General features: G+C 38.1%; 1 protein-coding gene across 6 annotated transcripts in view; it reads left to right on the plus strand.

The window, feature by feature from the left end:
- TBC1D32 (TBC1 domain family member 32) overlaps positions 1-18,978 on the plus strand; it is a 90,484-nt gene that overhangs the window by 27,941 nt on the left and 43,565 nt on the right. For all 6 annotated transcript variants that reach the window (XM_060753261.2, XM_060753256.2, XM_060753257.2 and 3 more), the window contains 12 exons: positions 745-804; positions 1,434-1,533; positions 1,995-2,132; positions 3,801-3,890; positions 4,174-4,316; positions 5,402-5,529; positions 6,892-7,093; positions 9,361-9,443; positions 11,338-11,476; positions 11,748-11,835; positions 12,968-13,086; positions 14,318-14,434. In XM_060753261.2, coding sequence (XP_060609244.2) covers positions 745-804; positions 1,434-1,533; positions 1,995-2,132; positions 3,801-3,890; positions 4,174-4,316; positions 5,402-5,529; positions 6,892-7,093; positions 9,361-9,443; positions 11,338-11,476; positions 11,748-11,835; positions 12,968-13,086; positions 14,318-14,434 — 1,407 coding nt within the window. The remainder of the gene's footprint in view (positions 1-744; positions 805-1,433; positions 1,534-1,994; positions 2,133-3,800; positions 3,891-4,173; positions 4,317-5,401; positions 5,530-6,891; positions 7,094-9,360; positions 9,444-11,337; positions 11,477-11,747; positions 11,836-12,967; positions 13,087-14,317; positions 14,435-18,978) is intronic.

The raw sequence follows: 18,978 nt of genomic DNA on the forward strand, positions 1-18,978 counted from the left end.
GAGTGTTCTGACCCAGCCCCCGGCCTTTCCTTTCCTCTCTTTGTCATCTCGGAATGTTGGGTTTGAGGCTGGCCAATCAGAGACCATATGCAAATTTCCTTCTCATGTCCCCATTTCTTCCATGAACTCTTTTCTCCACCAGGGGCTCCTCTTGAAGCTGGCCAATCAGAGACCATATGCAAATAGCACCACTGTGGCAGCCAATCCGAATGTTGGAACTTTCAGGCTGGCCAATCAAAACGCTGGCACATACTCCTCCCGCCACACCGCCACACATCCGCCACATACAAGTTTTGACTTTTATTATATGTATAGATATAGATAGATGGGAGAGTGTGAGGAAAAATACAAACAAACATTTTCAGAACACTGTAGAGCAGGCATGGGCAAACTTCGCCCTCCAGGTGTTTTGGACTTCAACTCCCACAATTGTAGTAGTTGAAGGATAGGTTGAGTTTTTCTTAGTTGTAACAAGAAAGAAAAATGGAAGAAAATGCAAGTAGATTTTCTGGAGAATTCAAGCAATATTTGGAATAATTTTTTGCTTTAAAATGAGCACACTCACTGACTGAATGTTCCACTGAGTTCATTGACATGATTTTGCCTTCATTGTAATGAGAACAAAAATCTAAATTCTAAATATTTATGGTTTCATAATCTGGAATCTATAATTGTGCAGTAAATTCAGTATTTTTGTTCAGAGGAAAGCAAATATGGATCTTTGTTTTTGTTTTGGAATTTTAGCATGCTTATTACAGCAGAACAGTGGTGTTAAGGCTTCTTGAAAAGAAATATAAATCTTTGGTAAGTCTGTGACTTTCGGTTTCAGCTTTGATGTGATATTCTAGACTAGATAGTATTTTTAGAATTTATTTCATTCACTACAAATTTGTTTTAGAGATATATGATTGTGGGACTTTTATTATTGAAGTTAATAAGACTCATTAATTTTTTGTCCATACAATGTTATTTTATACTTCTTAACAGATTTTAATAGCAATCTGCCACTTTATCATCTTTATCATGGGATTTTAATGTTTATACTAGGTGATATTATACTTTTTATGTATGTCTTATGTTTAATGGTTTTAATTGATTTTTAAGTTCATAGTTATATGTAGTAATCTGTTATTATGATTTCTTTGTGTACTTAATGTTGGCATTGAATTTTTGCCATTAGTATGTTGTAAACCACCTTGAGTCCCCCAGGAGTGGGAAAGGCAGTATATAAATACAGTAAACAAATAAATCTTTCCACTTGTGTACATTCCTCTCAATACGAAATTTATATTAAAGAGACAAAGCTAGTGCAGATTCAGATTTGCTAAAGAGCTAAGTAAAGTAAAGGGAAGCTTATTTCTTTATTCTAGAAGATATATACAGGACCAGATATTGCTGCAAAGTTTGATATGGTTTAACATTTTGTTCTTCAGATTATTGCATCTGTTGAGCAATGTGCTTCCTACTTGGAAGCTTGTGAATCAACTGTTGATGGAACTGGCATGGTTAATTATTTTTCCATTTCTCATGATGGTAAGCAGTATTTTAGTATCTCTCTATAAATTCCCATTATTGTTGACATACAAATACAACTGTTCACCAGGTCAAAATTAAATAAGAACTAGGTGGAGCAGAAAGAGGGTATAAAATCCCCTCTGACCTTTATGCCAAAGACATGATGCTATATCCCATCATTTCAAAAGTTTTATTAGTGATGGTTTCTAAATTAAATGTCTAGCTGTGCTGCGATAACGACTGTTATAAACAAGTTGTTAGAATTATTAAAATATCTGAATTATTTTTCAAAAATGTCTGTTTTTGTGAAAGTTATAAAAAACAGTTTTATTAGGAGTTGCATTATATGTGCTGTTTTCACTTCAATGTTAAAATGTTACTCTTGCTATCATAGGAGAGATCAATTATTGGAACTGTAACTTACATGGACTGAACAAGAGAAAATGTTTCTTAAATCAATTGTTTTATTGTTTTTAAAGGTAGTAAACAGAAGAATTTCTACACTGGAAAAGAATTGCAGTATATTTATTTTGTTCATTCCCTGAGCCTGTTAGGCAGATTGTTGATATATAAACAAGGCAGAAAACTGTTTCCTATTCAGCTAAAAAACAGAAAAGGTAAAGACATGTCAAAGATGATGATGTTGGTGATGATAAAAATAATAATAATAAGTGTCAGATTTATATTAGGACCTCATTAATGAAGTTTTATTTCTGTTTTTTAATGAATCTCTCAGAAAAATAATCATGAAGAACTGACAGGTCTATAGCAATGCACAGAAAATAAAAAACATATAATATTGAACATATTAAAGGGACACTTAATTACTTTATTGCTTTTAATACAGATGCTCTATTGCTGTTGTTTTGCAAAGAAGTCCCATCCTTTAATGAGGAAAAAAAAGCAGAATGGCCTGTTACAAAACTGATATCTCTTACAGTGACAAAGCTGAGATCTCAGGTTATTCAGGCTCACAAAGTGACCTCTTTTGGACATAATTGCTGCAGCCCAGTCGTCTACTTGATTCTTTTTTCACCCAAACACCACATAGATGAACAAGAATAGTAAGTTTATTAAGAAAAGAGTTTCTAATATAACAACAGTTTCAAAATACATCCATGAGCTAGATTTCCAGAAGTTTAACAAAAAGCAATGGCCAACTGTGAACAGGAATTCCAAAAATCACCTTGTAATCCAAGGTTTGTTGCACTTAAACTAGAATTAAATCCAAAAGCTTGGACACATGAACATGACCATAATCCAAAGGCTTCATACTTGAGCTTGAGTAGCTAGCACCTCTACATGGGTTGATATGGAAATAGAAATATAAGTAACCTATGAAAAGCAGATGAACTGTTTATGAAGTTAACAAAATATCAAACCTTTTTCAAGGAATACAGTTACATTTTGCCATAAATAGGCCTTCTGCACAACGCTCTCATCCCATGTCCTTGTTCCTTAACTACAACTTGCACTATCTCTTTCCCTTCTTCTTGTTTACAGTGGGCCATGTTTTTACAACAGTTGACACTATAGGTTATTGTGTGCCATTTGAGTCAAATTGTTGTTTTATATACTACTGGTTTATCTTGTATTGTATTGTATTGTTTATTTATTTTATTTTATGTATGTTGTAGGCACTTTGTGCCATGCGTAAGCCCTTCAGGGAGATGGAGAGGGGTACAAAAATAGAGTTGTTGTTGTTATTATTCTGCAACAGCAGCTTTTAGTATCTTAGAATTTTTAATGTAGAGTGCAGAACAAGACAATTTAATCAATGGAGGGCCAAAGAGTTTTTTTAAAAAAAATAGAGAGAGGTAAAGCAATGATTAGGGTACAGTTAAAACTGAAAATAGAAAAAGAAATTTACAGTGATGGAGTGAGCAAAAATGTTCTTCAGTTATTTCTACAAATGCAAGTGAATCCTCATTAAAATTATATCTAGGTGGCATTATGTCCCAGTGATAATTTGTTCTGTTGTGACACCATTCTGTTGAAGAGGCTATAATACATTGGCATATAGACAAAAACAAACATACAAAACCCTTGGGTTAAATTATGTGTAGCACTGAAACCATCAACCTGCCAAAACCTTTTTTTAAAGGAATAACTCTACACTAGTAATTACATATTGGTGATTAAAATAATGATTTCACTCTGTGAAGCTGCAGGAAGCAAGAGCAGTTTAACTTAAACACATTCATAAATACTGTTTTTGTATTGTTGCTGATTAAAATATGAATAGCATGCATTTTCAATGTTTTTCTCCATTCTGATTTTCCTAGATTTAATGTCTCTGACGGACCTTGTCATATTATTTACTCGTCTTATCTATTGCTCGCCAAATTGCCCAAAGACTCTTACTGCGCATTCAGGTAACATTGTCCTTTTTATTTGCTCTATTATTCATTGCTCTGTGAATATGCGGTTCCCCTCTTTCATGTTTATTCATTTGCTCTGTGTCAGTAGAGAGTTAGATAATTATGTATGTATTATGAAGATAGAATGGCTCTTGACATCTGGCTGGGATTTAAGGTAAGGTTTGATAAGGGGAGGATAACTTTGTTTTCTTTGTTTTTATTTGTCTGGTGCATCTATCACACAGTTGTTCACTGGTTGTTGTTTTTTTAAAATAAGTATTTTTTAAAAATTTGTCAGGCAATTATTCTCCAGCTGGCCTCATTACTGATGTGTTAAGAATTCTTTGTGATCGCAAAGAATGTGCAACTGAATGTCTGTATACTAATACAGTGATGGAAGCACTTCTTCAACCAATTCATTATTTACTGAATGGAACAGAGGTTTGTTGTATTTTTTCAAGTAAATACAGTTAAAATTTAGGGTAAAAACTATTTTGAATGATTTTGTTCTGATTCATGTTGAAACTGGGATAGGAAAAGTGTTACTGTGGACTACATGTTCCCCATCCTCCTATTTGCAACAGTCAGGTTCCCTCTCCCTGGCCCCAGTACCACAAAATTGTTAAAATTCGGGGCCAGGAGTCAAAAAATCCATTTAAGTGACTTCAAATTACCAGAATTTGATGGCTTGATTTTTCAGACCTTTCTATGTTCCAAAATAGCAAAACAGCCCCACTCAAACCATCTGCAAACCCTGAAAGTAAAAAATATGAAGTGCCTTATACTGTATATTGATTTGAAATTTACATTTGGATAAAAATGTACTGTTGTGATCTCCACAATTATCTAAGTGCCAGAACATCCGTATCATTAATTGGCTCCCAATCTCCCTAGAGTTGCCTACTCTAGGTATATTTTATGTCCAGAGATGAAGGTTACCTGTGACTGTGCCTTTCCAAGAAAAGAAAACATTTGGGGAATTGGTATTAAGCTTTTGATAAACTTCAAACAAGTATTTGCAGTCACACACAGTTATCAAAATCACCCAACTTTTAAATAATCTTTGCAATGTAAAGTGAAATGGAACATATTGGCCCCTGATTTTTGTTTTTAGCTTTTCTCAGGATTGAATTGGTTCCAGCAGAGATTCTGGTTCCTTTGAGAAGAATGCAATTTCCTTGGGATGAGCTAGTTTTGCTTATTCGCTTTCCATCTTCGTCCTCTTCTTGTAGAAGCCTCCCCAACCCTCTAGAATAGATTTTGGTGGAGTACAAGGAGCTACCAGGCAGGAATAAAATCAGCACAAAAGTACCTCCTATATCACACTTGGGGATGCCTAATATATAGACTTTCTACTTTGGGAACCTGCAGATACAGCCCATGTCAAAAATTGACTGCTCTAGTCATATAATATGGATTACAGTGTAGCAATTCCATAGTTGTATTAATTTGCCATTTATTACACAAGGCTTGTCGATGATAGGATCACAAAACACTTGTATTCAAACATTTTTAAATATGTGCAGGTGCATCTGAATTGTTCAGAAACCACTCTGATACATGTAGCTGATATTTTAGCAAGAATTGCTGCTGTAGATGATGGTCTTTCACTGCTTCTTTATGGAGGAGAGAATCCTACTGTGGAGGTTACTAGGTAAGAAAATATCCTTTTAAATACTGTTGGCCTTCATTTTATTGGGAAGCTCTTGGAGAAGATATAATGATAGGAATTAGTGTCTTCCAATCTAAGACACTATTAGACAGGAAGACATAATTTCACTTAACAAAAGAAACATGCAATACTTGAACTAGCCCTTAGGCTTTTGCTATTAAACTGTGCCAATGGTTATATTTCACTTTCTTAAGTTATTGTATGAGTACATTAACTGCATTTTGATGCAGTTATAAACAATGGTTAATTGTTGTGCATCTGGACCTCAGTCTTTTCTGGACTAATTTCCTTCTCATGTCATAGTCAAAAGTAGGAAGCTTTTACTTGCATGTTGACACTTAACTGTGGTTTGACATTATGTTACCCTAGTTCTGGACAAGCAATAGTTCATTGTAGCAGTTTGTACAAGTTAACCAAGTTAATTGCTTGGTTTATCAAGAAGGACATAAGGAAATATATGCTGCCCTGAAACACATTCTTGCAGTTTCTGAAAGCCTTTCCAATCCAAAGATTTACTCCAAAGATTACTAACTTTACAGTTTTTTAAAAAATGAGCATAATGTTTGCACAAAATAATCCCCCCCCCACAAGAAAACCTTTTAAAAACAGAATATGAGCTTCTGCATGAAACCCTAGAAAGAGCCTATATAGCTTATCTTTTACTTAGTTTGTAGTGAAAGTGTAAATATATATATATATATATATATATATATATATATTTACAGTTGGGGCACTGTAGATGATATACTGAAACAAAATGCTGCCTATCCATGGATCCTATCCATGCCACTCCAATCTCTGGCTTGTTGTTTATTTTCTTCCTGCAATATATATATCTTTTATGAGATTCCCTATTTCATTAAACCTTTTTTTTCTTTTTTCACCACTGAAAAAAGATCTGGGATACAATTATAATCCTGAGGTAGTAGCATATTGAAGAAGCAATTTTTGGTAGAAAGATGCCCTTAGAGGAGATTTAAATTTTAATCTCCTTAGTTTTGTGGGTGCCAGAATCCAGATTGTGCTTCCTTTGCTGTGGCTCTTTTTTCTAAAAGAGAGAATGCCACCTGAAAACTAAGCACAGCCACGTGTAGTTTGGCTGTGGATGGTTTACCACAATAAAGAAGGTAATAAATGCTCTGTGGGAAGGAGGAGAAGTTTTCTTTGTTTGCACACACTTAACTCTTAAAGACGACGCTCTAGGCAGAGGGCAATAGGTCTCAACACAATGTGTGAATAGAAAATATGTTTACATTTCAGTTACTAATTGCAAATGTATTTCTTTATAACAGTTCTGCCAAGTCAATAAAACATCATTTTTTTTAATTGTTGCATTGTTTGTAGCCATAGGGGTGCTCATACAATCGTTCAGTTTACAAAGAAGCTTCTTGATGAAGACATTTCTGTTTTGTCTGGTTCTGAGATGTTGCCAGTCCTCAAAGGCGCTTTCATCTTTGTGTGCCGCCAGATGTACAGTACCTGTGAAGGATTAGAGTTGTTGCAACTTTATCGTTTGCATCGATCTATTGCTGAGGCTTGGAAAAAGGTACCCTCACCCTTGCAGTATCAAAGACTGTGGATAGAAATTATATAAAGGGTGTATCTGCACCCATATGAATGGCAGGGTACATACTTAAATAGAGCTGTGGTATAAACCTCATGGTAGAAATGGCTCATTAAATGCATGATACAATTTTATTAAGGCATGGCCAATTATTAGTTGAATTTGTCCTCCCTAGAAGGAAAGGGAGCAGATACTTTAAAAATGGACACATATAGAGTGCACAAACAATGAGAAAATAATGCTGTTATTATGTGTGAATAGGAACTTGCTAATTTGTATTGTGTGTGAAAGAGCCATAAAAAGATACTGGAAGCTTGCAAGAATGTGTATAGTTGGTAGGTAAGCATTAGTTAGTTTTCATCTATATATATAAATCTGTTAGGAGAGTTCAACGGGACAGCAAAACTCCACAACCCCCCAACGAAACTGAACCAAAATAGCCATGCCCCTAGGACAACCCACTCGGTACAAACTAATGTACTCAAAATTAAAAACAACACAACAACACACAGATAAAACGGCAAAACAACTGAGCATGTGCACTGCCGCAAAGTCCCCAGCACGTGCGCACACATGGCCGAACGGCCAACGCACCCTCTGCACTTTCCTCCCTCCATTCCCCCCGCCCCCTTCCCGACCAACACGCAACGCAACTTCACCTTTTGCCCATGCTCGGGAAGCAGCAGCGCCGCCGCCGAGTGCCGCAGCCTTCCCTTCCCAGGAAAAAAAGCTCCAGCCGACGGGAAGAGCGCTCCGAGGCGCTGCCCGTCAAGAGCGCGCTTGGAAAGCTACTGAGGCGAAACTCGCTCTTCCCTTTCGGCTCTTCCGCCTTACCTCCATCCGCCCCTCCTTCCTTCTTGCCTTTTTGCCCACACACACAATGATGGATCCGGACCAAACTCGGCACAAGCATTCAATACGCCCAAATATAAACACAGATGGAGTTTGGGGGAAATAGACCTTGACATTTGGGAGTTGTAGTCACTGGGATACACAGTTCACCAACACTCAAATAGCATCCTGAACCCCACCAATGACAGAATTGGGGCAAACTGCCCACACACGCACCACGCAACTTTCCCCCGCCCCCTTCCCGCCCACACATGCACCACGCAACTTCCCCCCGCCCCCTTCCCACCGGTAACACACCCCCTCCCTTCCCCGCAACACACACACACACGCCGGTAACATACACCCCCTCCCTTCCCCGCAACACACACACACATGCCACAATACGCCCCAATCTTACCACCTCCTTCTTCTTCCCCAATCTTTCCTCCTCCCCCTCCTCCCCCTCCAAACCCCGCCCCCTCCAAGCCCCGCCCCTTCCTGCCCTGTCCAAATCTATCCCTCCTCCCCTCCTTCTTCCTCTCCAAACCCCGCCCCCTCCAAGCCCCGCCCCTTCCCGCCCTGTCCAAATCTATTCCACCTCCCCCTCCTTCTTCTTCCCCTCCAAACCCCGCCCCCTCCAAGCCCCGCCCCTTCCTGCCCTGTCCAAATCTATCCCACCTCCCCCTCCTTCCTCTTCTCCTCCAAACTTCACCCCCTCCAAGCCCCAAGAAGGAAGAAGAGAAGGAAAGACGGGAAGGACGGAAAGAAGGAAGAAAGAGAAAGGGAGGTAAAGAAAAAGGGGAAAGGAAGGAAAGTAAGAGAAAGAAGGAAGAAGAAAAGGAAAGATGGAAGGAAAAATAAGAGAGACAGCAGAAGAGAAAGAAAAAGGGGGAAGGAAGGAAAGAGGTAGAGAAGGAAGAAATGAGAGAAAGAGGGAGGGAAAGAAAAAGGGGGAAGGAAGGAAGGAGAGAAGGAAAGAAAAAAGGGAATGAAGGAAGGAAAGAGGGAGTGAAGGAAGGGGGAAGATATAGAGAAAGAGGGAGGAAAAGAAAGAAGGAAAGAGAGAAGGAAGAAAAGAGCAGAAGAGAAAGAAAAAGGGGGAAGGAAGGAAAGAGATAGAGAAGGAAGAGGAGAAGGAAAGATGGGAAGGAAGGAAGGAGGGAAATAAGGAGAGAAAAAGGGAAGGTTGGCCACAGCAACGCGTGGCAGGGCACAGCTAGTTCATCATAAAAGTCCAGTGCTACATGGCTATTACATGTTTCCAGAATGCTTCTGGTAATAGTTACTCTTTCCGTTAATAACTTTGCCTTGCCCATAAGAAGCCCTACTCTAAAGCTTTTCATTGATCTTTGTAGTTCATAATACCTTGTTGATATTGTGATTAGTCGGTTTCTTCTCTTTGTTTTACACTTTGACAGACCAGCTTGATTTCAGAGAGAATTCCTACTCCTGTAACTGGAGCAGATTGTGCTACATCAGTAAGCCAAGAGTCACAGAACTTGTAAGAACTTCCGTCATGTTGATCTATCTATCTGTCTGTCTATCTTGTGCTTAAACACATGTTGATCTATGTATCTATCTTTCATGAGCTTAAAACATTATAGGATTTATATAACATTTACAATTTAAGAATTATATTTGACAAACCTTTTTAAAGTTATTTTTCTAAATAGGGGATCACAATAAAATATTGGTTTGACAAGTTCAGAGATGGGAATTATGTTGAACATCCAAGTGCCATTGGACTGCAGGTCTCAACAGTGTTCCCCATCTGGAGAGCTACACTGTTCCAACTTGAGGCTCCATAGATTTTGGGATCCTAAGATTCTGAAACCAAACCCCACTGGATATTGTAAACCAGTGCATTTTTGTGTGAGTGTGCACACATGTGTATATATAAAACAAACATTCACCTGGAGAAAGGGTCTGAGTGTTCTCCCCACGCCTATGTTAGTTAAATTATTTTATAAACCATTTTTCCTTTTGGTTTTTGTAATGTCAGCATCTACTTACAAAATGAGTATTTGATGTCATGCTACAAGATAGCAGTTTGTTTTTAATATCTTGTTTAAAATGATGGCTTCTAAAAAGAAATACAGATAATTGTTTATAGATATTTAAAAATATTCATTATTAAAATATAAAGTGTACGTTCAATATCTTTTCACATATACAAGAAATGCTGTAAGTACTTTGGTTAAAATTTAAACTTCAGGGAATCTTGTGAGTTGTAGTTTGGCAAGGTACCAGCACTTTGTAGAAGAGACCGCTAAAGACCTTGTAAAACTACAACTCTCACAATTCTTTAGCATTGAGCCTTGACAGTTAAAGTAACGTCAAACTGTATTAATTCTATAGTGCCAGTTAGGGCTGTCTTTTACCTAAGCTGGGCTTCCATTTTTCTGTTGCAAGCAGTCCAGATCGGTGATCTAAATTCTCAGTGCTGCTTGCAGCTCTATATGACTTGGCTTGCTTTTTTTACTCAAATAGCAATGAATAGTTTATTTTTACACACTTAAGAAACTGCCACTGATGGTGCCTGTCACACGAGGCAAGCTTCAAATGTGGGGTAGAAGTATCTTACCATTTCTAAAGCCACCATAAAATGAGGAGGTAGTTTATATCTTTTTTAAAGAATGGCTAATGCTCCTTCAGGTGGTGTGGCTCCCATTGAAATAAGTCTTTAACTCAGCTTCATTGAAAGGGTCTTGAGGGCAAATGATCCCAAAAAGGGTAGTTTCTTAAGTCTGATGCCTTTAATCCAGGTCTTATTGAAGGATATAAGGAGACAGTTTCAGTACATCCTAAGCTGCTTTCCATGTTGTTTTGTCATTTCATCCGAAAGACATGGGATATTCTGTATCTATCTTTCAATACAGTTATCAAATATGCTGCATCTAAGAAAGAAACTTTATGCCTTCAGAGGTAGAACTGTATTTGAGATAGAATGTCTTCATGCTGAGACAGTTATCAAATATGCTGCATCTAAGAAAGAAACTTTATGCCTTCAGAGGTAGAACTGTATTTGAGATAGAATGTCTTCATGCTGAGACAGTTATCAAATATGCTGCATCTAAGAAAGAAACTTTATGCCTTCAGAGGTAGAACTGTATTTGAGATAGAATGTACACATACAGATTTGCTAAATGAATTAATTGCAACCATATGGTTAACTGGGCAACACAGGCAATACTGAACTGAAATATTCATAACGTATGTTATATGCTACTACAACAGCATATGTCTTTGATATAATAAGAAATCTTAATAGTGGAAGAGGGGACAACCCCAAACATTGAATCTTGGAAACTGTTCCCCCCCCTTCAGTTGTGGTAGGTTGATTTTTTGCTTTTGTTGCTTCTCATGATTGGTTTATGTGGTTGTTTTGTTTCCAGCATTTTATTGGAAGAGACACTGTTGGATGATTTGCTTAATTTTGCTTCTACACCAAAAGGGCTATTGCTGCTGCAAAACACAGGAACTGTCAATGAATGTGTGACATACATGTTTAACAGGTTCACAAAAAATCTCCAGGTAGATATAACCATTTGCTAATGCAAATATTAAGTCAGAAAGTATTGCTTTCATTGCTTGCATTGCCTGATGAATCTTTATCGTCCACACCACAAGCTAATAATTAGAGATTATTTAGGGTCTAATTATACCTAGCTGCTCTAAATTTAAACAAGATATTCTGTTTAAAGAAAACTACTGTTAATTTTTCATATAAATTGTGATTCGCCTGTTGACCTGATGCATTTCGAGATCTTGGAAATTACCGTTGGCTATTATGTGTTTATATCAGGTCAGTGGATGTGAAAAGTTTGGCTACGGATTAATTCTTTCACAAGTGGCTGCAACTGCTCCTGGTGCTATAGCTCTACAGAGTTCAGGTAGTCTATGGTTGTTGATTGATCTTACTGTAAATTATTACAAATAGAAACAAATACTATAAATTAGACCTTTTTCTTCAGCTATCTGTTTGCAGATTAATTTCAGCCTGTTTTCGTTTCATTGTCTCCTCTTTGTTTCTGTGCCATTGGTGGGGGCAATTCAAACATAGTGCCAAATTATAACTTATTATTCCCTCCTGAACTTAGATTCTTCCTCTATCTTTCCTTACTTCCTTCTTTCCTTATGCAAGGCAAACTCCTTCCTCCTTTCCTGGCTTTTGGGAAAGGATAATTTGTTTAAAAATTAAGGGAATTGTCATGAGAGAAGGACTCATTCATTTAATTTGTTGTTGTTGTTGTTGTTGTTGTTGTTGTTGTTGTTGTTGTTAACTCTTGAGTTACCTTTTTGCATATAAACTGTAAACATGCCCTGTCTAGCAAAATAGAGCTGCATCTTTGTTTCCTGTAAATGTCCAAATTTCACAACATCTGCATACATGATGTTAATATAAAAGGACGGTATTTCCTGGGTATGATATATGTATTTCTTACCAAGTACCGATGATGTCCAATTATACATCATTGTTATTATTTCTTAAACTTCTTGGTGGTCATCTTGGGACAATAGAGATTTAAATAAATATTTGTTGTGTTAATTCTGAACACACAACTTCAATTAATATATTTATTGAAGACCACAAGGAACACTGTGGCTTTCAGAGAATGAAACCTTCTGTGTAAGAACATTTTAATTCTCTCTGAAGGAAAGTGCACATGCAGCAATAAGCAAAACCACTCTGGATGTACAGTTGCCTATACTCCACTCTATTTTGAAAAGTATTGGAGAAAAATAAATGGTATTGATGCCTCTTAAGGAAAGATGCTGTGGAAAAGGGTTGGTTGCTCTATCCAACAATTGATTTATTTTTATCATGTCAGAAGCAGCTTGAGAAACTGAGAGTTGCTTCTGGTGTGACAATTACATATTACATTTACATATTAGCATTAGCTTAGTCTTTTTAATTAAATATATTCTGAGTTATTGGGAATCAGATAAAGTATTGTTCCAACATATTATTTTAAGGCTTCTGCTCTAGAGCACATTGGTATGAACAAACTATTTCCTTCCTAGGATTTGTAAAAGCACTTGTTACTGAACTATGGGGTGTTTTGGAATGTGGAAGAGATGACATCCGAGTCACTCACCCCAGATCAACACCTGTAGATCCTATTGACCGCAGCTGTCAGAAGGTGATTTGAACTTTGTTTTGCATATTCCCTAGGGATATTCATTTATTTATTTAAATTTCATGTAGCTTGCAATGTCTATTTTAGGTATTATACAATAGTTTAATGTTTCAAAAACAGTATGAAGACAGCATCTGAGGGTCATATTAAATTAGTTTTTTGAAGTTTAGTGGCTTAAAGAACACAAGAAAAATCATTTCTAGGAGAGTTACATTAAGTCACATTTCTTTGTCTTCAACTTCTTTGAATATGTCTCAATCAATCAGTTTTATTATCTCAGCTGGAGGACATAATGTGAAATGCAAATGCTACTTGTATGGTTTTAATTGCTTTTATTTGTTTATCATTTGAGGAGCTTTTGTGGACTGGGAGGTGATACAGAAATGCCTTAAATAAATACGCATGTACTAACATCTGCATTTTTTCCCCAAAAAAGCCAGAACAATAAATGGTTTCTCATTCTGTATAATGAAGTAGATGTTCTTTTGTGAAGTGTCAGGTTGTTTCCTGTATTTTATTGTAAATCTTGCTATCTTTCTGTAATGCAACAGTAACATTATTTGTTGGTTTTTATTTGACTAGTTTCTGTGTTGGTTATAAGAGTGTGTGATTCTTTAATATAGTCTTCATGCTGAGACAAAGAGCTTATCTCTTTTGCTCAGTGAGAAGACTGTTTTATTATAGCTCTTAAAAAATGTCCTCGTCCCAAAGTGGGAAGGAAGGGATGGAGGAATTAAGGCTCTTATATCTATAATGTAGTTTCTTGCAGACAGTCTGTCTCTGTGCTCTCCCTGTTCAACCAACAAGTGCATTGCCTCCCCAGCACCTGTTCACATCATGCCACAGTACAGGGAGTGGCTAAAGGCAGCAACATTTGAACTGTGACACCCTCAGATGTAATTCCTGAAGTTACAGATGTCATTATTTTTCTTCACATCAGTCTGACTGCTACCTTGCTCTGCTCAGCTAGTTGATGTTGCATTTACTCCAGTAATTGTAGGCCATGCTCATCCCAGACCTTTGCACTGGACATTTTTGTTTGCCTGTTGTACAGTAGTCACTTTGCATATGTCACCATTGACTAGATGTGTTCTGCTGAAGAGGAATATTTATTTTTTCACTCTACACAATTTAAAAGCTTGAAAACTTCTACACTGGCAAGTGTTAGTCTAGCAAAAGGTGAGACTTAATGTATAGCATCTTGTTTGTCTCATCATTGTGTTTCTTGTTTTAGTCTTTTCTAGCTCTGATAAAATTGTTATCCTATCCTGCTGTTTATGAGTTGATTGGTAATCAAGAGATACCAAATAAACTGGAATATTCTCTTCGTGAAGTTCCTACAGATATTATTGTAAGTAGCTTTTTTCCCTTTAAAACATTTATGTGGGATTATTATTTTGTCACGTCTGAAGGAAACTTATTACAGTCTTAGTTTCTGAACATGTTTTCAGAATTGTTTTTACTTGATGCAGCACTTGGGCAATGTATGTACAGAGTACTCTTATGTGATTCTGTTTTGGTTTGGGTCATAAGAAAATTGTTTGCAAATAATTTGAAGAACCTGTTTTATTATGTTTTATTGAACACCTGTTGTGAAAACAATCACTCTGAAGATAATAAAATGTTTTCTTACATAATATAAAAGTGGTATTTGTGCAAAAGCCTGCCACCGTGCCTCTCCAACCTTCCACCATTGGTCTAAGGAGGTATACAGTAGAACTCTGCTTGGAGTCCCTGTGTTTTGGTTATGCCTTTGTAAGTGAGAATAGCTTGTATTTTAGACCATATGCTGGAATGATGCCACCCTTCAAGTACTGTAGAACTGAGATTTCTAGAATTCTTCACTGTGACCTCTCCTGTGTAAGGTCTCTTGGGACCTACATTATGCCACATCTGCAAGGATGTTCAGTTTTCACTCATGTTTCAGTCTTTAAAATCCTGTGAGGTGATCCCTTCTTTCCAGTAAAGAATGTGCATGCATGTAAATGATAGGTGTTGATTTCTGATCACATCATTCTCAGGTCTCATACCCCGCCCCTCTAAACATCTCTCTCTTCTAGCCTTAGTTTGTGTTCCTTCATTTAGCTCATTGTTAAGGCCAGACACTGCAGCACAAGAGAGTAGCTAAAATATTTTGATCAGACAAAAAAAAAAAGTAAAGCAGTGTGACAGCTGTTTTCCTATTTCTGTGAGAACTAAAAAAAAATAATTAAAAGAAAATTAGACTAAGAAAATAAAACAACCCATAAAAACAAGCAGGAATACTCAACTAAACAGAGGTATATGGTGTAAGAAAATTGTTTTAAAGCAGGTGTCAAAATGTGAGGTGTAGAAAGCTACATACATCCCACAGGAAAGAGGTCCCATAAATCTGCTGTTGTAGTGAGGAAGATACCAACACAAAGGAAGACATGCTGAAGAGGTCAATAACAAAGGAATCTGCCCTGTATTGGATTGAACTTTTAGTGCGTCTAAGCTGGATATTGTCAGCACTTTCATTGACTAGAGGTAACCCTAGGATTTCAAGCAATTTTTCCAGCTGTCTTCAATATTGGGGCATTCTCTGTGTAGTGTACCACTGTGCTGTATGAATGAGCTACATAATCTCAAGGAGAGAGGAGGATCATAATTGGAACATTCCACTCTAAACTGACAACCGTCTCGAAATGACTGTGTGAGAGAGGGAGTGTTAAAACATTGAGTTACTATGCAGATTCCAATAGGACAAAACATAAATTTCTCTTATAAGAGTTGTTTTTGTTAAGAGATTTTTTGTCTTTTTATTTTTCTCCAGAAGCAGAATTTTTTTAAAAAAAAGCCATAACAGCTATCTCTGTATTAAAGGATTAAAAATGGGAATACTACGACAATATATTACATGGATGTTTGAATAGTCATTAAAGGAATTAGGCATATGGACCTTTAGAACTGCCAAAACATGCTTAGCAAATCTCAAGAGATGATAAAAGAAAGGGGAAGAATATAGTCCCTTACTTTACTTACTTACTTACTTACTTAGGCAATCCCTCATTGACCAAGTAAGATTGTCTTCCAAGTTCGGTGTACTAGCGGTGGGTGGCTGTGGAGCCCTTTTCTTGACCTGCATGTTCTTCTGCAGTGAGGGCATCGGTTTCTAGGTGGAAGGTGGTCCTGATCTGGGTTGGCTTGATGCGTCTTCCTCTTGGCATGTTTCTCTCTTTCACCCTCCATTCGTGCCTCTTCAAATTCTACAGCACTGCTGGTCACAGCTGACCTCCAGCTAGAGTGCTCAAGGGCCAGGGCTTCCCAATTCTCTGTGTCTATTCCACAGTTTTTAAGGTTGGCTTTGAACCCATCTTTAAATCTATTTTCCTGTCCTCCAGCATTCCATTTCCCATTCTTGAGTTCGGAGTATAGCAGCTGCTTTAGTGGTCAGGCTTTCGGACAACGTGGCTGGTGGAGTACCATCGCTTCAGTGCTGGTGGTCTTTGCTTCTTCCAGCACGCGGACATTTGTCTACCTGCCTTCCCAGGAGATTTGCAGGATTTTTCGGAGGCAAAACTGATGGATTCGTTCCAGGATTTGCATGTGACGTCTGTAGATAGTCCATGTTTCGCAGGCATATAGCAGTGTTGGGAGGACGATAGCTTTATAAACAAGCACCTTGATATCCCTACAGATATCCCGGTCCTCAAACACTCTGTGCTTCATTTGGAAAAATGCTGCATTCGCAGAGCTCAGGTGGTGTTGTATTTCAGTGTCATTGTTGACTTTGATGGAGAGGTGACTGCCAAGATAGCGAAATGGTCAATTTTCTAATTTTACACCATTAAGCTGTATTTCTGGCATTGGAGAGGGATTGCTTGGTGACTGCTGGAAGAGCACTTTGGTTTTCTCAATGTTCACTGACAGGCCGAGCTTCTCGTGTGCTTCTGTGAAGGTGTTTAGAGTGGCTTGTAGGTCTTATTCTGAATGCACCCAGATGACGTTGTCATCAGCATATTGGAGTTCAATAGCAGATGTTGTTGTAACATGGGTTTTGGCTTTCAGTGTGCTGAAGTTAAATAGCTTGCCATCTGTCCAATAGGTGATTTCCACTCTGGTGGGAAGCTTCCCATCAACAAGATGAATTATCATAGCAGTGAAGATGGAAAATAAGGTTCGGGCAATAACACATTCCTGTTTGACACCTGATTCCACCTTAAATTAGTCACTTTGGGAGCCATTGCTGTCCGCCATCATGTCATCATGGAGGACCCACAAAATTTTCACAAATTTGTTAGGGCACTCGATTTTTTGGAGGATGGTCCAAAGAGCACTGCAATTCACCCTGTCGAATGCCTTTGCAAGGTCAATGAATGCCATGTAGAGAGGTTGATTTTGTTCCCTGCATTTTTCTTGGAGTTGTCATTCAGTGAAGATCATATCCACTGTTCCTCTGGAGGGGAGGAAACCGTTCTGGGATTCAGGGTGGCTGTCTTCCGAGAGAGGTAAAAGGCAACTTGCAAGGATTCTTGCAAGGATTTTCCCAGCGGAGATTAGAAGTGAGATACCTTGATAGTTTCCACAGTCTGTTCTTTCCCCCTTTTTGAAAAGGGATGGTGGCATCCTTGAAATCTGCTGGGATTTTTTCAGTCACCCACACTTTTTCAATGAGCTGGTGGACTTGTTATGTTAGCTCAGGTCCTCCCTCTTTAAAGATGTCAGCAGGGATCCCATCAGGTCCTCTGCCTTCGTTATTATTTTTTGTTGGCTGATAGCATTGCTGACTTCTTCCAAACTAGGAATTGCTGCAAGCTCATTCCTGGTTTGTTGTTGCGGGATTTGTGAGAGAACCTTTGGCCACACTGGAGGCTTTGGTAGTGTTCTTTCTAACATAGTGCAATTGATTTTTTTGTTCTTCAGAAGTTTGGTTCCATCTGATGAGTGTAGAGGGTGTATGCCATGGTTCCATATATGACCTTTGTGGATTTGAAAAATGCCTGAGCATCATGGGTATCTGCCAGGTGTTGGATTTCTTCAGCCTTCTTTGTCCACCAGATGTTCTTAAGTTCTCTGGTCCTTCTTTGGACTTCAGCTTTTGCACTGGCATAGATCTTTTTCTTAGCAGCACTGTTGACGTCTCTCTGGCATGTTTGGAATCCTTTCCTTTTCTTGTGAATTAGCTGTTGCATCTTGTCGTCATTTTCGTCAAACCAATCTTGATGTTTCTTGGTTTGATATCCAATAGTTTCTTCGCAGGTGGTGATGATGGAGGTCTTCAGTTTGTTCCAATGCTCCTCAACATTTTCAGGGTGTTCTATGGGTGAATGGTCCTTGAGTGCTGCTTGGAGAAGGGCTCATTTGGAGGGCTCCTGAAGGGCTTGGGTGTTCTTTTTTGCGCCTTGTCTTTCTTCCTTGGAGTCTGCGTTTGGGGGCGATCTTGATAGCCATCGTGGACCTGATTAGCCCGTGGTCTGTCTAGCAGTCGTCAGCCCCTGTCATGGCTCTTGTGAGAAGCACGTCATGGCAGTCACTGGCACGTATAATTACATAGTCTAAGACAGGGGTCCTCAAACTTGCTTAGGGTCAACCTAAGTCTGAAACTACTTGAAAACGCACAACAACAACAACAACAACAGTCCTATCTCATCAGCCAAAAGCAGGCCCACACTTCCCATTGAAATACTAGTAAGTTTATATTTGTTAAAATTGTTCTTCATTTTAATTATTGTATTGTTTTTGTCAAGACCCAGGCAGACCAACGAGGCAAAACAGCCGCTTAAGGGTTAACAAAAGGAGTTTAATGGCAATTAACAAGTCAAATGGCTCTTATCAGCAGAGCGTATAAACAAAGGAGCCTACGGCTTGCAGGAATGTAAACAAAGCAGGAACCCAGGCAGTCTGGGCAGAAAAAAGGAAACTGAAGTAAGGCAG

This window comes from Anolis sagrei, chromosome 1 (genome assembly GCF_037176765.1).
Source record: "Anolis sagrei isolate rAnoSag1 chromosome 1, rAnoSag1.mat, whole genome shotgun sequence".
Taxonomy (NCBI): Eukaryota; Metazoa; Chordata; class Lepidosauria; order Squamata; family Dactyloidae; genus Anolis; species Anolis sagrei.